This window comes from Pyxicephalus adspersus, chromosome 7, assembly GCF_032062135.1.
Source record: "Pyxicephalus adspersus chromosome 7, UCB_Pads_2.0, whole genome shotgun sequence".
Lineage (NCBI taxonomy): Eukaryota > Metazoa > Chordata > Amphibia > Anura > Pyxicephalidae > Pyxicephalus > Pyxicephalus adspersus.
In genome coordinates this window covers 38,399,179-38,418,484 of record NC_092864.1, presented here as the reverse complement: position 1 = coordinate 38,418,484, position 19,306 = coordinate 38,399,179, and the positions used below count along the sequence as shown (strand labels likewise).

Here is a 19,306-nt window from a genome sequence, read left to right as displayed (position 1 = left end):
GCAAGTTATATACAAATTACTTTTGACTTTAACATTAGACTATGCAGAGATTTGAGGATTAAAAGGTAACTGCGGCTCTGTCAACAATAAACAGATTCATGCAACAAAAGTATTGGATAAACTTGGTAACTGTAATGTTTTACACCTTTAACTCAGACTGAGCCCTTATAAAGCTGTCTGGCCTGCTAGAATCGTGCCTCAAAGTCCCAAATCTCCCTATTTATTGAAACTAAAAGCTAGGGGTGGCTGCAAGACATACATTACACTACAGTGTAAACACAAGGCGAAGATTTGTGTAGACCAACAACAGCTTGGTCTGACATGAAGGTAAATCTTTAGTTACTGAATATTTTCATGGACCTCAAATTTAAAAGACCACCCATGCCGTAACCCTTCAAAGTCCAATTGTACCTTCATTGTTTTTATTTAGGTAAAGGTAGTAAGTTATCCCAATTTCTTTACCCTATATTAGTCTGGAGATCACAGCCACTACTTCTCAGTATGATACACTGAAAAATACAGTCACAAGCACTTGCCTTCAATTAAGAATGATCATGCTCTCTTGGAGTGTATGAGCTGATAAAGCGGAGTAATTGCAACTGGGTGTATTGGACCGATAGAGACCACTACTCTCACATACACTCAGACATCTCTGTGAATGAGCCCTAAAAAGGGCTTTCCTAAAGAAACAAAACTTGCTTTCCTTTTTATGAGTATTGCAGACAAGAATACAGATATTTGGGGTTTTAAAGGGAATTATTCAAAACAAAACCACTACAGGTGCTGTTGATGACTATTCGGAAGGAAGAATCTCAAGGTAAACTAGAACAAGCATGTCCAAGCGTCCAGGGCAATGCAGCATGTGTGCAAAAGAGCCGAAACATTCAACCACCAAAGCCCAGAAAAAACTGTACTTCCTAGTATGCAGAAACATTTTACTCTCCTTCCCCCCCCCTACAGTTACTGCACTTGATGCCTGAGTAACCAGAACTAATTGTTGTCATATAGGGCTGTGTGAAAATTCACACATTAGGTTGTGAGAGCTCCAATGGGAGGACAAGGCAACAGTAAAGAACATACAAAGTATCCAGAAAAGCTGTTACTTTACCCCAGCCATAAAAGTAACACCAAATAACCAATCATGACTTTATTTAGAGAATAAACAGGCCAACAAGGAAAAAAACAAATAATTTAACATATGGATTTTATTGCACATAAATTTGAATCTAACATATACCATTGTGTCTAAAACCAAGCATTGTTGCATAGTGCTAGATTCAGTCAACCTAAGTATGCCATACTGAAGTTCACAAAACATCCATTACCAATGACAACATTTACCTTTCTCATTTTTTACTCCCTTTGTTTACTTCCTAATTGCGGGTGACTATTAAAAGCAACAAAGGTAAGAAAATTAGTACGGAGCACACATTAAAATCCATTCCCCCTGAGTGGTGCCATACCCTCCCTATACAATGTTCATAATAGGTACCTCCAACCAATTATCACAATCACCAGATGAAAAAATACCAGGAGACACATCACCATAATTATAAAAGTCTGACACACAAACCTAAAGCTGGAGCTAGATCCATCTCACCCCCACCCCATTCCTTACTGCAACCAGTGCCATTTTCCTACACCACCTGTCAGCCTTTATAGCTTTTCTCTACTTGCCACCTGTCCGCCACCAAAGCTCCTATCCCCTCTGCATCTGCCTGCACTAGAGATGTTCTCCATTTAAGTTTATTAACTTGTATTTATATAGCGCCAACATATAACGCAGCACTTTACAAGTCCTCAGTCATGTGACTAGCTGTCCCTCAAAGGAGCTCACAATCTAATATCCCTACCATAGTCATATGTCAATAACACAGTCTAAAGTCAATTTGGGGGGGGGGGGAGCCAAATAAGCTAACTGCATGGTATTAGATTATAGGAGGCAACTGGAGTACCCAGAGAAATCTCACACACATACATGGGAAGAACATGCAAACTCCATACAGATAGTGTCCTGGCAGAGATTCGAACCTGGGACCTAGCACTGCAAAGGCCAGACTGCTAACCACTGAGCCACCGTGCTGCCTATTCCTCAAACCTTACTCATGGCACTGAAGTTGAACCACATTTCCTTAAACCGTTCCATCATACCCTGCAATACAAATGTCAAAAGGAATGCCCAAACACTTGTTACAATCACTGGATAAAAATATTCCATTCCTTTTTCTGGAGTAATATCAGCCCAGTTTCTGAAGTTTTCCCGCCCATAAAGAACCAAAAAGTGTGTACTTGTACAACCCTGGCAGACAAACCATTTCTAAAGCCCCTTTGTTGGAGAAAATCCCTACAGGTCTTTAACCCATTCTTGCCCTGTCTGCCCACATCCTCTTCAGTTGTGAGAGTTGTGGCCACCTTACAATCCTAAAGGTCATTCCATTACTTACATTGGGCTTTTTGTCTTGCAGACTATAGCAGGGTGATCTCTCTACCTGCATTCCTAGGTGCACTACTACAGAACCACTTCCCTCGGTAGGTGAATCAACTCATGATTAACCCAGCATACCTGCAAAAAGAGCATCAAGTGGAGAGATACTAAAGAAAATGTAGTGTTCCCCACAAAACTACCAACCGAGACCAGCACCCCATAACATAAGAAGCAAAAAGGAAGCTTGCAACACCACCATACAGCACACTGTCTTCTCATTACATTGTCACCAGGTCCTAACAGAACTGTATTCCTACATATGTGGAATCACAACCTTACATTTCTACCCTCCCTCCTCTACAAAAGAGTCTTGGCCTTCAAAATTGAGCCACCTTCTCTTTACTTAAACTATTGACACCAAGCATGTGGACTTCACCTACAAAACACTTTTACTTTCAGACCCTCACCCAGCTCTGTCATCAGGGCTATGCACCTAACCACTAAGCCTCGCCCAAAACTTGTCATTGGAGCTGTCAGCCATAGCGGTGACCTTCCATAAACTAACCACATGAGTTGTGTTCCATCCATCACTTATCAAAAATTAGTTCCATTTTAAGTAATAAACTAATTAACTTACCAAATTCTTATCTGGCTGTCTAGACCTTTGTACGTATCTATGCCAATATAACAAATATTATATATGGGGTGGGTCACTGTGTATGAGGATGGTTGCAGTGGGAAAAACAAAATTCCATGGTAGATGTGACAGAGCATGAAATTCTGGCAGATAATTTTATTACTGATTTCCCTGGGTCATACAACAAGCCAACCAATGATTGAGACTGAATTCTCCTGTCTACATTATACAGACACAGCCTGGCTCAATCCAATACCCAGTCCCCAAAATGTTCTACTCATCAGCACCCCACTGCCCCCCCCCCCCTCAAAACAAAGCCCCCAACCCACAATGGAATGGTTCACACTGCACACCTTAGTTTATTATCCCATGTTGTATGCATTGCAAAGGGAATCTTGACTAGTACAGAAGTTCTTTAGCAAGTGCAAAAAACAGTTTCAGCATGGGGTCCTTTTTAAAAAAAACAGATATAAGGGGCTGATTGTGTGAATATTTATTTAAATGATCCAATCAGGTAAGAAAACAAAACCCAGTTCACAAATCCATTTTAAAGTTTAACACCAAATCACATGCAAGTGAAATATACCAAGATTTGATTTTACACCTGGATAACTAAAGTGAATATTCACACACAATATGAGTGAATATCCTCAACCCATTGAATAAACCAGTCAAAGTATGCCTAGGTTTTGATAAAGGGCCCCTGTGTGTTGTATATGTATGTACCAAAACTCTTTGCTGTGCTGGAAACTCATGTATAGGCATAGGCAGGACTGAATTGGTGCCAGCTGCTGGAAGTAAATCCCTGGCACTGCCCGGCCAGTGAAATTGGCCCCCACGCAAACTGCTGAGGAAAATCCTGACTCTGATACAATGCCATGTACCATCATAGCCCCAAACATTAGGGCTGTCCCTTCCTGAAGGGAACCTGTCACTGCAGCCGTTACCCATCACAGATGAGGCTCCCATTCAGCACCGACATTTCCCCATTCCGGTGGCTGTGTGTTAGTGACACCTTGCTGGGGACGTGGCAGCCTTTCCAGGAGCCACTATCAGTGCCGGGCAGCAGTACTGATTGGGACAGCAGACCTGACAGGTCCACTTTAACATCCCACACCAGTCAGGTCAGTTTCACGCATATATACTGGGTGAATTCTTCATTCACTGACTTCTTATATTTGTTGTCAAAGGGTCCTGTGTATGAGATCTGAGCTCCAACCCCCTGCCACAGGATTCCATATTGTGAAGGCTGCAGCAGGAGAAGAGAGACTCCATGGCACACAGCTCCGGGCTCACAACACCAGCAAGCATTTTCTCAGTTAGAGCCCCGGAGAGATGTATGGAGTCTGCACGGGAAATACTCCAGAGGTGTCCACCCAGAAATGAAGCCCACAAATCCTATGGTGTGACCCCTTCATTGCCCCTGTGCCCCCTATATGCCCCACACTGGGCTCCCCTCTTACCCCGGCTCCTCAGGATTGTCTCCCGGTCACTTCCGGCCTCTCTCAGGCAGAGCAGTAACAAGATAAGTAGTGTGGCCCCTAAGCTGGGCTCCGGGGGGGCCTGTCCCTTTCAGGCCCGGTCAGCGTTACCCCTCCCCCCCCACATTCAGCTGGGAGCCGGAGGGCAGCGCTCCCTCTCTCACCCGCTCCCCAGGGCTCAAAACGACACCCCTCGGCGACTCCCCCGGCCGCTTCTAGCTCCCTGGCTCCTCAGGAAAAAGATGGGAGTTTTCCAACTGCGCATGTCCGGGCCAGGCCGGGGGAAGGAGGGGACCCAGAGTACACAGCGACCCGGAGATTCCCGGAAGTGACGGAGCCCTGAAACGGGTCGACTTCTGTCTCCAAGGTGACGGCTCAGCGGGGTGGGATTAGAGGGATCACGTGTTGGAAAGTGGCATAGAGCGCGAGATACAGGCTTCTCCCGGGAAAAGGTGAGAGGCGACTCATGACACGGTGCTCCCTTCACTGACTGGGCACTGAGTAACATACCGTACCGTACCGTGACTGGGCACTGAGTAACATACCATACCGTACCGTGACTGGGCACTGAGTAACATACCATACCTACCGTACCGTGACTGGGCACTGAGTAACATACCATACCGTACCGTGACTGGGCACTGAGTAACATACCATACCGTACCGTGACTGGGCACTGAGTAACATACCATACCGTACCGTGACTGGGCACTGAGCATACCATACTATACAATGACTGGGAACTGAGTACCATACCATACTATACAATGACTGGGAACTTAGTACCATACCATACTATACAATGACTGGGCACAGAGTACCTTACCATACCATGCCAGACAATGACTGGGCACTGAGTACCTTACCTGCCATACCGTGGCATGCCATAGAATGACTGGGCACTGAGTACCTTACCATACCATGCCATACAATGACTGGGCACTGAGTACCCTACCATTTAATGCCATACAGTGACTGGGCATTGAGTACATTACCATGCCATACCTTACTAAACCATACCATACAATGACTGGGCACTGAGTACCATACCATACAATGACTGGGCACTGAGTACCTTACTTACCATACCATACCATACCACACCATACCATACCATGGCATGCCATACAATGACTGGGAACTGAGTACCTTACCATACCATTCACTTACTGGGCAACATCATACCTTAACATACCATGCCATATTATACCATACAATGACTGGGCCCCAAGTGCCCATCATATATCATATTTCATTGCCATGACTGCACATCACACCATGCCATACACTACAATGCAATACAGTGACTGGACATTTCCTACCATACCAATGCTTACTGTACCATGGCCATGCACTGATACCATGGTATCAGTGCACATCATATGCCATACCATAAAGTACCGTGGCTGAGAACGAAGTCTAAATTACACCCTACCATACCCTACCATGACTGGGCACTAAAAGCAAATCATACCATGCCATACAATACAATAACCAGGCACTGAGAGCATTTAATACCATGCCATAAAATGACCCAAAGGATGCCATACTATATCATACCATACCTTGACTAGGCACCAGGAGCAAACTATATGAGCAAACTATACTATACTGCCTGGGCACTGAGAGCTCACTATACCATATCATATACTTTATGGTATGGCGTATGATGTGCACTGAGTGCCCAGCCATGGTATGGTAAGCTTAGGTATGGTAGGATATGCCCAGTCACTATATTGCATTGTAGTGTATGGCATGGTGTTATGTGCAGTCATGGCCATGATTTGACAGGCTCTTAGTGCCCAGCCAGGGTATGATGCAGTAGGATATGATATGACAGGCGATATGATATGACAGGCTCTTAGTGCCCAGCCATGGTATGATGCAGTAAGATATGATATGGCAGGCACTCTGTGTCCAAACATTGTATTGCACTCTATGGCATGACATGGTATGACTGGGCACTGAGAGCTCAGCACTCCTCACACTGTCTGTAGAAGAGTCCATCCATCCTCTTAATGGTCTTCTCTTTCCCTCATCTCTTTTTCTCATTGCAGTGAGATAATGCAGACTCTTTATATACAGAGGGACTGATAGGTTTGGGGGGGGGGGGGGGGGGGTTTGGAGGGGGGGGGGGGGATGATGATCAGTGTAGTTGGACATCCCAGGACAGAAGAGTCCCTGACTTAGGATCCAGTCATCCAGGGATGCAGCAAAGTGATCCGGTATACTGAGCCACGATTAAGAATAGGAAACCAGGCCTCGTTATCTTCAATCTGTAAATCATTGTAGGCTTAGCAAGTGACCATTCACTATACGGGAACTAATGGTGGATATCATGGCCCAATACTTATACCAGCTCTGTGAATCGGATACGACAGGAAGGAATAGGAGAATAGATTGGTGGTTTGTGTTCTTTGAAAATTTCGTCTAGTCTGGGCAAACCCAGCTGGGCAACCCTTCTACCCGAACTATCTGTGATCCCTTGGTCGTTCCATTGGGTGGGCAATCACCTAAGAAACCTGTGCACACATTGGCTGCTCTTTCTAACCTTCTGGCTTGAAGAACAGACATAAATTCCTATATCTATGTTTATTTGGGGCCACTGAATGTATTACTGCGGCTGATTTTACAGGGCAGCCCGGGATCTAACTTTTCCAGCATGAGAGTTCATAGCGACCTCCATTCTCTCAATACAAGTGCCCTTTTTTTTTTTTTAAAGAGGGACTCCGATGCATGCCATCTGCTTGCCTTTTCTTCATTTCCCTGCATATGCTTGTGTTTTTGACTTCTCTTCTTACAGCAGATTCACATTTCATGTAATGAGTAAACGGAAAAGCAAGGACAAGAGTCTCCCCATAGGAGAATGTATTTTTCAGGTATGATGATAAGTCATTTTTTGGGAGGGGGGGTGTTCAGTAAAGATGCAGGATCATCCTGGGGGAAGCAGTGAGCTACTTACTTTTCTAATGTGGCGAAAAAAGAACTTTTCTGCCCACCCTTTTTATACACTGGTAAATAATAAGAATGCTATATTTATAATATTGGGTCTTCAGTAAATCATTAACAATCCCTTGAAATGTATTTTATATTACCATTAAACAGTCAGCAATTCTCTGCACTGCTGTATTCCCGCAATACTGCACAATAGATATCGGTTGACAGTGAAAGATTATTTATTGTGCTAATTACACTCATTTTACAATTCTGTCAAATTTATTGGGCTTTATTTATAAATGATTTCCCTGTCAACTTGCTAATAAAATTTGTTTCTTATTCATCATTTCCTATTGTGACAGCAGTGCACTTGACAATTGTCCACTAGGTGGCAGAACAAGTCATTGTTTTATTCGGGGACTTGTAGAGAGATAGGCCCACCTGTCAGCGAATTTCAGAGGAGTTGACTGGGGGAATAATTTATCAGTAGAGCTCAATATGTGTTTAGGTGCTGGGAGATGAAAGCGGAGGTAAAACCAAAGCATTTTGAATATATTTGTTTTGGAAGTCCAGTGAACCAGCAGGTGCTGCAATAGAACATAATGGTATCACCTTCCTGCTGCGTAAGGCTGCATGCACATGTTCAATTATTGTCTCTGGAAATGATCTTTCATGATCGTTTCCAGCAACAAAAGAGTACCATATAAATGAACAAGTTCTGTACACACAGTGCCATTCTGCTGTATGGAGATTCTTGAGAGTATGGATTCTTGAGAAGTAGAACGAGCGATTGACACCTTGCTGTGATAAACCAAAACAAAAGTTTCAGAAAAGGCACAAATTAGTCATTGTTGTTCCCATATGCGGTATTATTGCTTTAGCATGATTTGTCCAAAGTGCATTATCAGGTGTCCCGTTGGATGTTTGCATGGATAACATGTATTCAGATTTATTTTAGTTATGTGTGACCTTACTTTTCTCATTTATATAGGTACAGGCTCATCTGCGACTGAGGCTGCTTCAGTTAGCCCACCCCGGCAAGAGATGTGGGGTGGAATCTCAGCACAAGTAAGTTCATCTATGTACACTATAAAATCCTTATCAGATGGCATTTTGCCTTTTCCCTTCCACAGATTTAAGGTTTACGGTGGAAAACAAAAGAAAAGAAGAAGACTTTTCAAAAATACCAGGGACTTTAGAGGCAAACAAAAAAACATGTTTTTTTTTTAAAGCAAAACAATCAACATTTTTATTTCAAGAAAAAAATATTAACACAAGACAATAGTGTGTATTAAAAAAAAAAAAAATATTTGGTAATCGCAATTTCTCACACAGTCCTACAAACCGGTTCAACGCATTTCGCAGATCATAATGTCTGCTTTTTCAGGAGCAAAATAGGGCTTATCAGACTTCTGCCACAAATGACTGACAAAATAAATTTAATAAAATACAAATCGCCCCATCCAAATTCGACCCATAGCTGAGGACAGTAGAGGCACGCCGCTTGACATGGAACACATGGGAAGAAGCTAATCCAACCACAGAATTAGTGAAGTGTATTAATTAGTGTTAAATTTTAGGTTAAACACACTTATTTTCAATTCAGCAATTGTGAAACCTAATTGCACTTTAATCAAAAGTTAGCTGCATATATTATGTTTCAGGAGGATTCATGGTGGAAAAAACTGCTTGCAGTTAGCTTCCTTCTTAAGCCTTACATTTACACATTCATACATCAATAATATCTTTCCCTATTTTTTTTTTTTTTTGCAACTGATAAAATACTTATCCTCCTTGTTTGGAAAGTTACTCTTTAAATCAGATAACCTGTAGAACAAAAGGTTTGTTATTTTTATATCACACACTATTTGTGCTTGCAGTTATGTTTTTTTTGGCTATAGTTTACTCACAATAATAAAAAAGAAGTAGCACCACTTTTATATTCTACATGTTTTGTGCTTTCAGAAAATTATATGGTTTGATTGTTTTTTTTCAAACTGTCAAAGTAACTGGAAAATAACATTATAAAAATGGTCTTGCTAATTAAGTTGAAAGATGGAAGGCTGGGCCTTTCACAGAAAGCCAAACAATCATACTTATTCAGGACAAAGCAAAAGGTTTTTATTTCTCTCATCAATATCATGTACTTACCTTTCCTTTACTGCCTCACTGCTCCATTTAAATAACAGGAGCAAAGAAAATACTTGTTACATCTGGAGAAGGAGCAGCACAAAACTTATTCACTTGTGTTTACATTTGGGATATTCTTTAGTAATAAAGCAATAATAGGAAATCGGTTTTTACTACTAAAAATACACATTTTATTTATTGTTTACAAATATAAATTTAAGTTATAGCATTCCAATAACTAGAGAGACCACGCCTAGCAGTAGGAATCTCCTTTCCATCTGGCCCCCTCTAACTGTAACATTGAAGGATGAATCACGTCTGTGATGAGATGAAGCTGTCAGAAACAACAGGCCTTAAACAATACTGTGGTTTACGGAAACTACAGCATGTGAAAAGAAGCCTAAAGCACATACACACAATATAATCCTCAACTTTTTAGTAAAATATAAAAGATAACGTTGTGTAAAGAAAACATATCTTAAATATGCAAACAAAGTGTGTGCTTGCAAAGAGGTGAAAAACTGATACCCAAACTCTTCCAAGGACAACACTTCAAATCTCTTTACAAATCTCTTTACAGCCTATCATGTCTTCAAAGTGGAACTACTAAACCTGTCTCCATTCCATCACTGGGTGCTGCCATCTTCATCCCTCCTCTTTTTCTGAAAATAATCTTCGATCATCTTGACTAGCCAGACAGGATGACTGACCTCCTGCACAGGAGTTGAAAATTTCCAGGCATGTCCAAGGCAAGCTAGGATTGCTTTTATTCCTGGCAACAAATGCTCAGCAATTAGGAACTGTTATTGTAGAAGAGACATCACATATCCCTTTCTGCAAAAAAATAAAAAATAACCTGCCTGATCGCCAATTGTTTAAAGAACTACTTTAGTTCCACAACAAATCAAGATCCCCAATAAGTTTTGACTGTTGACAAAAACAGGAGACGAGAGAAAGAACCGAGAGACAACATAAAAAAATAACCAAAGCCATTTAGTAGCTGGGTGTCCTTATTTGACCTAGCCTCTATGAATGTAGATTGAAGGAAACTTTACCTTTGGAAAGTAGGCAGTGTGGACCAAAAGTATGGCATATACCTTGCCAGACCATAATCTCAGCCTCTTACTGAGCTGCTGGGCCATATGGTAGGCAATAAAAGCATGAATGGAGAATAGTACTTCTTGGAATTCCTGCTGAAATAAAATTAAGAATATGGCAATAATTTTTGACAAATAACCCTCTGACATTCTGTTTCTGCCTCTGGTGCTTGATGGAAAAGTATGTTGCTCTGTAATTTTCTTCCTTTCCATGCCTGTATTGAAGGGGTATTGCAGCAGCCTCATTACTGTCTGCAGATTGCCAGTCCCTTGCAATATCCCCAGAACTCCCTTTGGGACACATTGGTGCGTGCCAGTCCAACGTGGGCCCAACTTCATCTGAATGAGAACAAACTTCTGTAGCACACATTTAATCCTACCTAGCACTTGATAACTGCCTCTGACATTAGTATTAGTGTGAATGCAAAGGTATTTGTTAGTAATTATGACTGGCTTGCTGTGGTTCTCATTGTGTTAGCTAATATAGTGTGCTGCATTATCCTCCTATACTGAAGCAGTAAGGAAGGCTAGTTCAAACAAGTTCAGTGTTCTCTCCAGCCCCTTTTAGCAGGGTGCACCACCCCGCACTTTTCGGTAACCACCCGGCTGTTTTTGGGTGGTTACTGAAAAGATGGGTCACAATACAGGGGCTGCCAACCTGCTTTCAGCTTTACCCATCCAGCTTCAACATATTTCTAGGGAGAACACTGTAGTGCTTTGTCCTGTGCAGTGCTACCTGAACTTCAAACACATGTAATGCACAGCATGTGACCTACTGCCTTTCACTGTTCACATTAAGGTATTCATGTATATGATGTTGGCTAGATGTCTATTGCTTTCAAATAAATGAAACTGCAGGGAAGTTCTGGAACAACCTGATTTTTCCCACGTCATTGCAGATGATGACCTCTGACCTTTATTGACTGATTTATTTTTCATTTTTAAAGTAGAAAATTTAAAACAAGGACCAAAAGCTGGACAGCATGCAGGTGGATGTAGAAAAATCTACATCACTGCAGGCGGAAGTCCCGTTTTAGAACCTCATAGGCACTTCATGCTAAAAATAAGAAGCTCTTCACCAATGCCAAATTTTTGATGAAAATGAAAATTCCATGTTTAGTTTTGCTGTCAATAAGATGTTCATTCTGGCAGAAGTCTTCTGCTATAGCAGTTTCTTAAACTAGTAAAGAAAAAGCTTTTTTTTTTTTTTTTCAAGGGCACATTATCATTGATAACATGTAAGGATGCCCCTTCAAGCTTATTGTGTCTTTGTGAGCTACAACATGAGTCAAACAGCTGCTTGCCTCTCGCTCCGCTGCTGTCAGAAGTTAGATGGAGCCCAGCTTCTCAGATGACTGCTTTTTAGCTAGTTTTTTTTTTATTCCTTCTCTCTGCTCTGTACTCTTCCAAGACTTTGAGAAGCTCAGCCTTTGTTATTATAATTTCAGGCACTTAGTGGAGCTTCTGAAGAGAACAGTGATTCATGGGGAGAGTAACTCTGTGCTGATCATCGGACCCAGGGGATCAGGAAAGAGTATGGTAAGTGTTCATTATATTTTATACAAGCCAATGCTGCTCCTGTGTGGAATCTCTTAAAAGTAGGACTATGGCCTCCAATTAAAACAATTTAAAACACTCTAAAAAGGTTGGTAAAGGAATGAACTTGTGACTTATTAGTTTCCTTTTATCTCATTGCAAAGCTCTCCACACCTGCCAATTATTAGGCTGATCATCTTTTAGATTTTTTCTTTCTATCTGTGAAACGGTGTAACTCATTCCACTCACTCATAAAAGGATACCGCATATCATATTTCATATAATGCACATAGGCATGCCAGTTGTAGGCTGCTGGAAGAAGTTTAGGCCGAGATTACTTTCAACCTGCTTATTAGGGACATCAAATAACCCGCCCTTGTATGTTTATGCTACATGGGTTACAGGTAACAGAGTTTTACTTTTAAAAATAATTTCTTTGAATGGTCATATTAGTAAAAAATACACATTAATCGAATAATACAAAATTACACTATATTCAATTTTTTTTTGTTTAGTGAGGTTCTCATTTTTTTTTTCAGTAATTGGCATGTATTGTAGATGCTGTTTCTCTATGCAGTATGGCTAACGATATGTGGAAACTTGAGCCTTTCACCTGTACATAGACACCCCTCCAAATTTTCCTTTCAGGTGTTTTTAGTGAAGGGAACTGTTAATAGTACAGCATGCAGTTTAGATGCTTGGTAAAGGTTTGGGGAAATATTTAACATTAACGCTAACTATTAACATTTTGACAAGCTTAGTGTGTAAGACCTCCAATGACGTGATAATATCTTTGACCTTAAAGTGGAGGTAACCCCTCTTTCAAAAAAAAAATCAGGAAGGTCCGTTATTGCAGAAGAGACATGCAACATTCTTTCTGCGAAAAAATAACCTTACCTGGCTGATTGCAATTTTTTAAATACACTCACCTGTCCCCATTCCATTGTGGGTGCTGGCATCTTCTTCCTTCTTCTCTTCTGGTTCTGGCCAGCAATATAGGAGTCATTTTTCCTACTCACCACCAGACTAATGTTCTGTGAGCTTTGGATAAAGTAATTATAGCAGGGGTTCCCTGAAGACCTGGAAGTTATTTTAAGGGGTTTCCTATGTTAAAAAAAGTTGACAAACATTGGGCTATCCTGCTACAGACCAATGTAAATCGGTCTTGCTTGGTTCTCCAAGATTGCAGGTGCACAATTTGATTGCGTTGACTTCGTCAACTTAGACCCTGCATCTAATTCTGCAAACCTCCTTTATAAATGTCCTTCTTTATTATCTTTCAGTTGTTACAGGATGCTCTAAGGGAAATCCAGGCAGTAAAAGAGCTAAAAGAGAATGCCTTAGCAGTCCATCTGAATGGTATGGTAGAGATAGAAAGATGCCAGTAAGGCACATGCTAAATGTTGCAGTGATGAAAGCATTTAAATACAAACTTTTTTTCTTCTAATTTAGGTTTGCTCCAGACAAGTGACAAGATTGCTTTGAAAGAGATTACCAGACAATTACATTTGGAGAATGTAGTTGGAGATAGAGTATTTGTAAGTACATGTTTTCCACTGCGGTGGCTGTCTTTTTACAGGTTTATATAAGTTTCAATAATAACGGTTTATATTACTTGCGCATCAAGTTAGACGGATCAAACATCAGTCATGGATTTTGTCCTTTTTGACTGCAAAATGTTTTGACAAGGGGCACTCTTTGCAAATGGGGAAAGGTTTAAGCTTTGTTTACAGAAAGGTTCTTTGCTCTAATAGCCATGCAAATTTGGAAAAAATTTTCATGAACTGATTCTAGCCAACTCATTAGATGGCTTCAATATAGAGCCAGATGTTTAAAAGCATAAAATATAAATGGCTATTTATTATTAATAAGAAATAACATTGTATGATATTGATCTTGGGAGTATCTGATATCTTTTTTGGAATCATTTTTTTTTCTGGAGCCAATCAAACCACATTGTATAAGAACTTGTTTCACCTTCTGTATGAAGTATGATTACAAGTGAAGCTGTATGAGCAGATGTTTTTTTTTTTTTTTTACCAGTGAGGTATTTCTGAAGGTAATTTTTCAGTATTTAATAATATCATGGAACAATTACTGGTTAAATTACAGTGTCAGGAAAGTAATGAGCACATCACAAACCTGTGTAAATTAGCCTCCAAAAAATGGACTTAACTACCAATAGATATACAGAAAGTTATCTGATCCAGATTTGTGGTTATCCAGAAACTTGTCTAATCAATGTGATTTATTTAGGAAATTTCAAATAGAACAGTGGTCAAGCTGTGAACTTTCATATGGTAACATAATCTTTATGATCAAAAGGAAAAAACAAAGAAAAAAAAAGCCCTCACTGGCTTTGAATCCACAGCTGGTGTTGCTCTAATCATCCTCAAAGTCCAGGAGAAAAAAGTTTTTTTTTTTATATGAGGTGCTGGAACTCTGCTCACCCCCTCTCCCTGGGCACCTACTAGGGATGAGCGAGAATGCCTCTGACATTCTCGGGAAAATTTCCCTAAACTTCCGATGGGTCAGCGAAATTTCGGCGAACCGATTTCGCGCATTCCATTGAAGTGCAGGTTCCCACGCTCTCTGGGTTGATAAGAACAGCCTGGGGAGCGTGGGAACCTGTGGTCACAGCTGATTGGAGGCACGCGGGGGCTTCCAATCAGCTGTGACTGCAGGCAAACTCCCAGTGAAGTTTCTCCTTTGGGAGTTCATCTGAGTTCGGCGAGAACACAACCTTGTAGCAAATTACAAGGCCGTTCTAGCTTACATGTTCTGTAAGCGGGAAAGGCCCGATTCGCCGCAAGATCGAAATTAAAAAAAAAATTCACTGGCTCATCCCTGGCACCTACTCTCTGTTCACATTAGAGAATATTTTTTGCTGAGAGGGGAAGCAAGACTACTGAGGGGCCTGTTTATTCATTTGTGGTGGGGTAACCTAAAGTAAATCACACACACATTACAGCAATTCATAGTGAAATGTGTTGTTATGGTTTTCATTTTCAATAGCACTTGAACACATCTGCAAACCACAGCAGTAAAACAGCTCAGAAATGCAATGCATTGCACTGTTTGAAGAAAAAGAGAAATTTCCTGCACTGGGTGATCCAGTAAACCTGGAATATTTTTCTTAAAATATTTTGCTATTATTTGGCAAGGGCTTTCAATCCTGGAATCTATTCTAGGTTTGCTGTATTACTAAGCTTCTCCCATGATAGTCTGTATTCTCTTGGAGAGCTTTGATAAACCAGACCCAGTGTGTTGCAGCACATGGGTTACAAAACACAGCTTGGTGTGGATTTGCCCTAACAGAATGTGTTTTTGCTGTGAAATTTTAGGCTCATAATTATTATTATTATTCTACAGTGTCTGCAGTAACAAAGGTGGGTGATTGCTTGTTTCAAAGGGGTCTATTTATAAAGCAACGTTTTGGCATTCACTGAAACATTCCTTGTGGGAAAATCTGCCAGGTCCATGTGTTTCAATGGCAATAACTAATTCTCCACAGGGGAATGTTTCAGAATGTCTGATTCTGCTTTAAAATGTAGAGAATGTGTAAATATTTGAATTACATGTTTTTTCTTTTTTTTCTTTTTTTTAAATTATTAAAAGATATGGGCTTGACTCAACTGAAAGGAGAAAGCTGGCATTACTGACCATCATTAATTGCCAGTTTGTGATAGTTGGTCAGTTGGTCAGTATGGAAAAGTAAAAATACATTAATAATGGAATAGTTAAAACATATAGACAACTGAAATTTCAGGAGCTGAATTCAAAAAGCCTTAATAAAGCATCAATATGTATTTTTTTTAAAGTTATCTCTGTTTTCAAAATACAGCTTTATCACTGTGTTCTATACAGGTATCATATCTATAAAGCAGTAATAAGTGTTAGCAATGCCTAAACTGCTCTGTATACACTTTGCTTAGTGTATTCCTACTTAGCTGTACTTACACCTACCATTTGTTTTATAAATAGAATGATATATGCTTGGAGTTTAGTGATATCACAGAGAATTACAGCAGTAAATATAATATTAACATATATAAATAAAAATAGAGTTTTATTTATTATATATCAGAACAAATTAGGCCAATTCAATTGGCATTTGAGGCGTTTCGCAGACAATCGCCCGCTTTTTAAGCAATTAGTTGAGATAAATACACATGCCAATAACAACCATCTTGTTGGAGCAGAATATTGGCATTGAGGGCATATACAAAGCAGCAACAGAAGAGGATGACTCCAAAACAGGGTTACACAAGGACCTCCCAAATCTTTTTTGATTTCATATCTCTATCTCCCCAATAAAACATCAATAAGCTCTTCTATGTCCACATTCTGCATCCTAAAAACAAACTTTTCAGAATTTTTAGGTCTCCAGAGATTGCATATTTTTTTTTTTTTTTTTTTTTTTATCGAATCTCTCGATCCGTGCTAAAACACACCCGTGAACGGTAAAAAAGTGTTAGTGCAAAAACGCCACACAAAAAACGTGCACTGGGGTACTATTTGGTAATCCCTCCTCAAAAGAGTAAGGGCCACCCTTTTCTCCAGACCCTCCGAAGCAAAGCTCCAGACGAGGGCTGGATACTAAGCCCACCCAGCCGAAGCTGGGATGGACACTCATGCCCCCCTGACCAAAGCCAAAGAGGGGCCTTTTCTCTCTGGGACTCACCCATGCAGGTCCCACAAGATACTAAGCTGGGAGCTCTCCCCAAGAGAGACTCCCACTAAGGGAGAGCGCCTGGTTTTTAGGCCAAGGCATTCTCCCAAGACAAAAGGGCTAACCCATAAGGGAATAGCACCCTCTATCAAAAAGTGACACACAAATACCACACCAGTGACAAATGACAACACAAAAAAACATTTAAATAATAAGTGCTCTGTGCATAACACACAGGGCAACAGATTTTAAAAATTGCCCCTCTGCACTAGCCGCAGCTAATGCAGAATAAGGCGATGTGCCGAATCCAAAATATAAACAGTGACGTGCATAGTGCAGCCAAAAAAATCAAGTGGGGTCCCAAACCCAAGTGATTTTAAGGTGCCCCTGGTTTGCCACTCCAGGGGTACGACACTGGGGCGAGATTCGGACCGCTTGTCGGACCGATTGGTAAGACCAAGTTTTTCTCCATTCCCACCAGCGGGTCAGTCAAACCCCTGGGAGCTCCTTATCAGGGCAGGCCCTAGCTCTTCCTCCGGTGGACAAGGCCGGCAGGTTTGCATAGGGCGGCCCCTTACAGAGCTACACCAGCGGTAGACCGTCCTTAACAGAGGTACTTGGACACAGCATCCCCCCTCAAGAATGCTAATGCCCGTTCCACCCTGAACACTGATAAGAACAGATACTACACTTGATCTTAGCCAAAAGGCCGAGAAGCGATGATCCAGAGATTGCATATATTCTCTAAATAGAATAGTATACTAATTCAGCTCCAGCAGAAGGGTTGTCATTGGCATGTGTATATATCTCAATTCCTAAAGAAGAGAAGCGATGGTCTGCGAAACACGTTAAATGTCAATTGGGATTGGTCTGTTGCATTGTGTTAATGTGTATGTAAAATGTTTTAAATAAAATTCCTATTGTTCTTCTTTTTATTTATATGTGTTAAGATGGTTACCTTTTAAGTCCCATTCTTTCTTTTCCTCTTTGTACTGATTGTCATTTGGAATGGGGCATTAGGTGTGAATTTTAAGTGATTGCTGGAAATCCTATTAGCATAGTTTGGAGGTAAAGTTTATATTATTAGCAGACTTTTTATAAATATGACCCATGGTCCTTTTGAGTAGGGATGAGCGAGCGAAATTTTAAAATTTGATCTTGCAGCGAATCGGGCCATTCTTACTTACCAAACATGGAAGCGAGAACAGCCTGTGTAAATTCGGCCGTCGAGATCAAATTTTTTTGGGACCTACAAAAGCAATATGGGGAGCGGAGCTGACAGCTCTCTATCCAAAAACACAGAAGTCCCGCGGCTGTGCTCATCATGAATTAATGCAGTTGTGGGAATTATCCTGTGATGATCAGTCTCACACTGACAGGCACTTACTAGTGCCCGGGGATCGCGCAAAGGAGGATTCCCATGGGTGCATTCATGATTGCAGCGCCGGTACTCCTGTATGGGATGGGTCCGTCGATAAAGTGTAAGTTGCAAACTGAAATCGTAAAAAATATAAAATAAAACTGCAATAAGCCTGGGTAGGTCTACACGGACGTTTTCAAAAACGCATGTAAATGTTGCTGCTGCGTTTATATACGTCTTTATACACTTTTATTAGCGTTTTTAAGCTTGCATTTAAAACGCTGGTAACCGTCTGTCGCAATTTCCCATGTTTTAACGCGTTTACATTTCAAATGCTTATAAACGCGGGTAAACACCCTATGGGAATCAATGGAAGCATTTACCCGTGTTTTCCAGCATATTTGGGTGTTTTCCAGTGTTTTAATTTTTTTTTTTTTTTTTTTAAATTGAAGTTTTATTGAAATTTTTTAACATGAACAAGGAGTACAGCAATACAGGAATAGGATCAATATGCATAATATCAATGAACATCAGGTGTAGCAAAATACCCAACAATCAAAGTATATGTCCTCGTCCGGGTAGTAATGTTATTATCAAGTAACATCAAGGCCATCAAGTTCAAAGTAAAATCCCATCCGGCATTGCTGAAACAAACAACAAACACAGGAGAGAAAAAAAAAAAAAAAACATACAATAAAGAATAAACGGGTACATATAAGCAATCAAAGTATTAACCCGTATGAGCAACAAGAGGGGGGGTAGAAGGGGGGGCAGGTGGGCATCATTAGTGAGGTATACCGGATCAAGTTGAGCACAAGTAAACCCTAAACTTGTAATTGAGCATAGAAGGTGTCCCATGGATCCCAGATCCTTTCAAATCTATCAACTTTGTTTTGTATAAGGGCTGTAAGGTATTCCATTAGGCGAACATCCTGTATACGGGTATATAGATCCTCTAAAGAGGGGGGTAGAGTGGACTTCCATCTGGTCGGGATCAGGGTGCGAGCTGCCACTAAAACATGGGCAATCAG

The 19,306-nt window shown here is 40.8% G+C and overlaps 2 protein-coding genes and 1 pseudogene across 10 annotated transcripts in view; 1 reads left to right on the top strand and 2 right to left on the bottom strand.

The window, feature by feature from the left end:
* The window catches only part of MBD5 (methyl-CpG binding domain protein 5), a 45,819-nt gene extending 41,003 nt beyond the window's left edge, over positions 1-4,816 (bottom strand). For 5 of the 6 annotated variants that reach the window (XM_072418135.1, XM_072418133.1, XM_072418134.1 and 2 more), the window contains exon 1: positions 4,526-4,816. The gene's annotated coding sequence lies outside the window, so the exon portion shown is untranslated. The remainder of the gene's footprint in view (positions 1-4,525) is intronic. The other variant, XM_072418137.1, reaches the window with a different exon arrangement.
* A 55-nt stretch (positions 4,817-4,871) lies between these two features.
* ORC4 (origin recognition complex subunit 4) overlaps positions 4,872-19,306 on the top strand; it is a 31,182-nt gene continuing 16,747 nt past the window's right edge. Inside the window, exons 1-6 of one of the 4 annotated variants that reach the window (XM_072418129.1) lie at positions 4,875-4,995; positions 7,347-7,422; positions 8,472-8,548; positions 12,156-12,246; positions 13,527-13,602; positions 13,696-13,781. In XM_072418129.1, coding sequence (XP_072274230.1) covers positions 7,366-7,422; positions 8,472-8,548; positions 12,156-12,246; positions 13,527-13,602; positions 13,696-13,781 — 387 coding nt within the window. In that variant the 5' untranslated portion in view covers positions 4,875-4,995; positions 7,347-7,365. Of the gene's footprint in view, positions 4,996-6,707; positions 7,423-8,471; positions 8,549-12,155; positions 12,247-13,526; positions 13,603-13,695; positions 13,782-19,306 lie in introns of those variants that run through there. The other 3 variants (XM_072418130.1, XM_072418131.1, XM_072418128.1) reach the window with 3 other exon arrangements.
* LOC140336155 (U2 spliceosomal RNA) lies at positions 17,467-17,636 on the bottom strand (annotated as a pseudogene).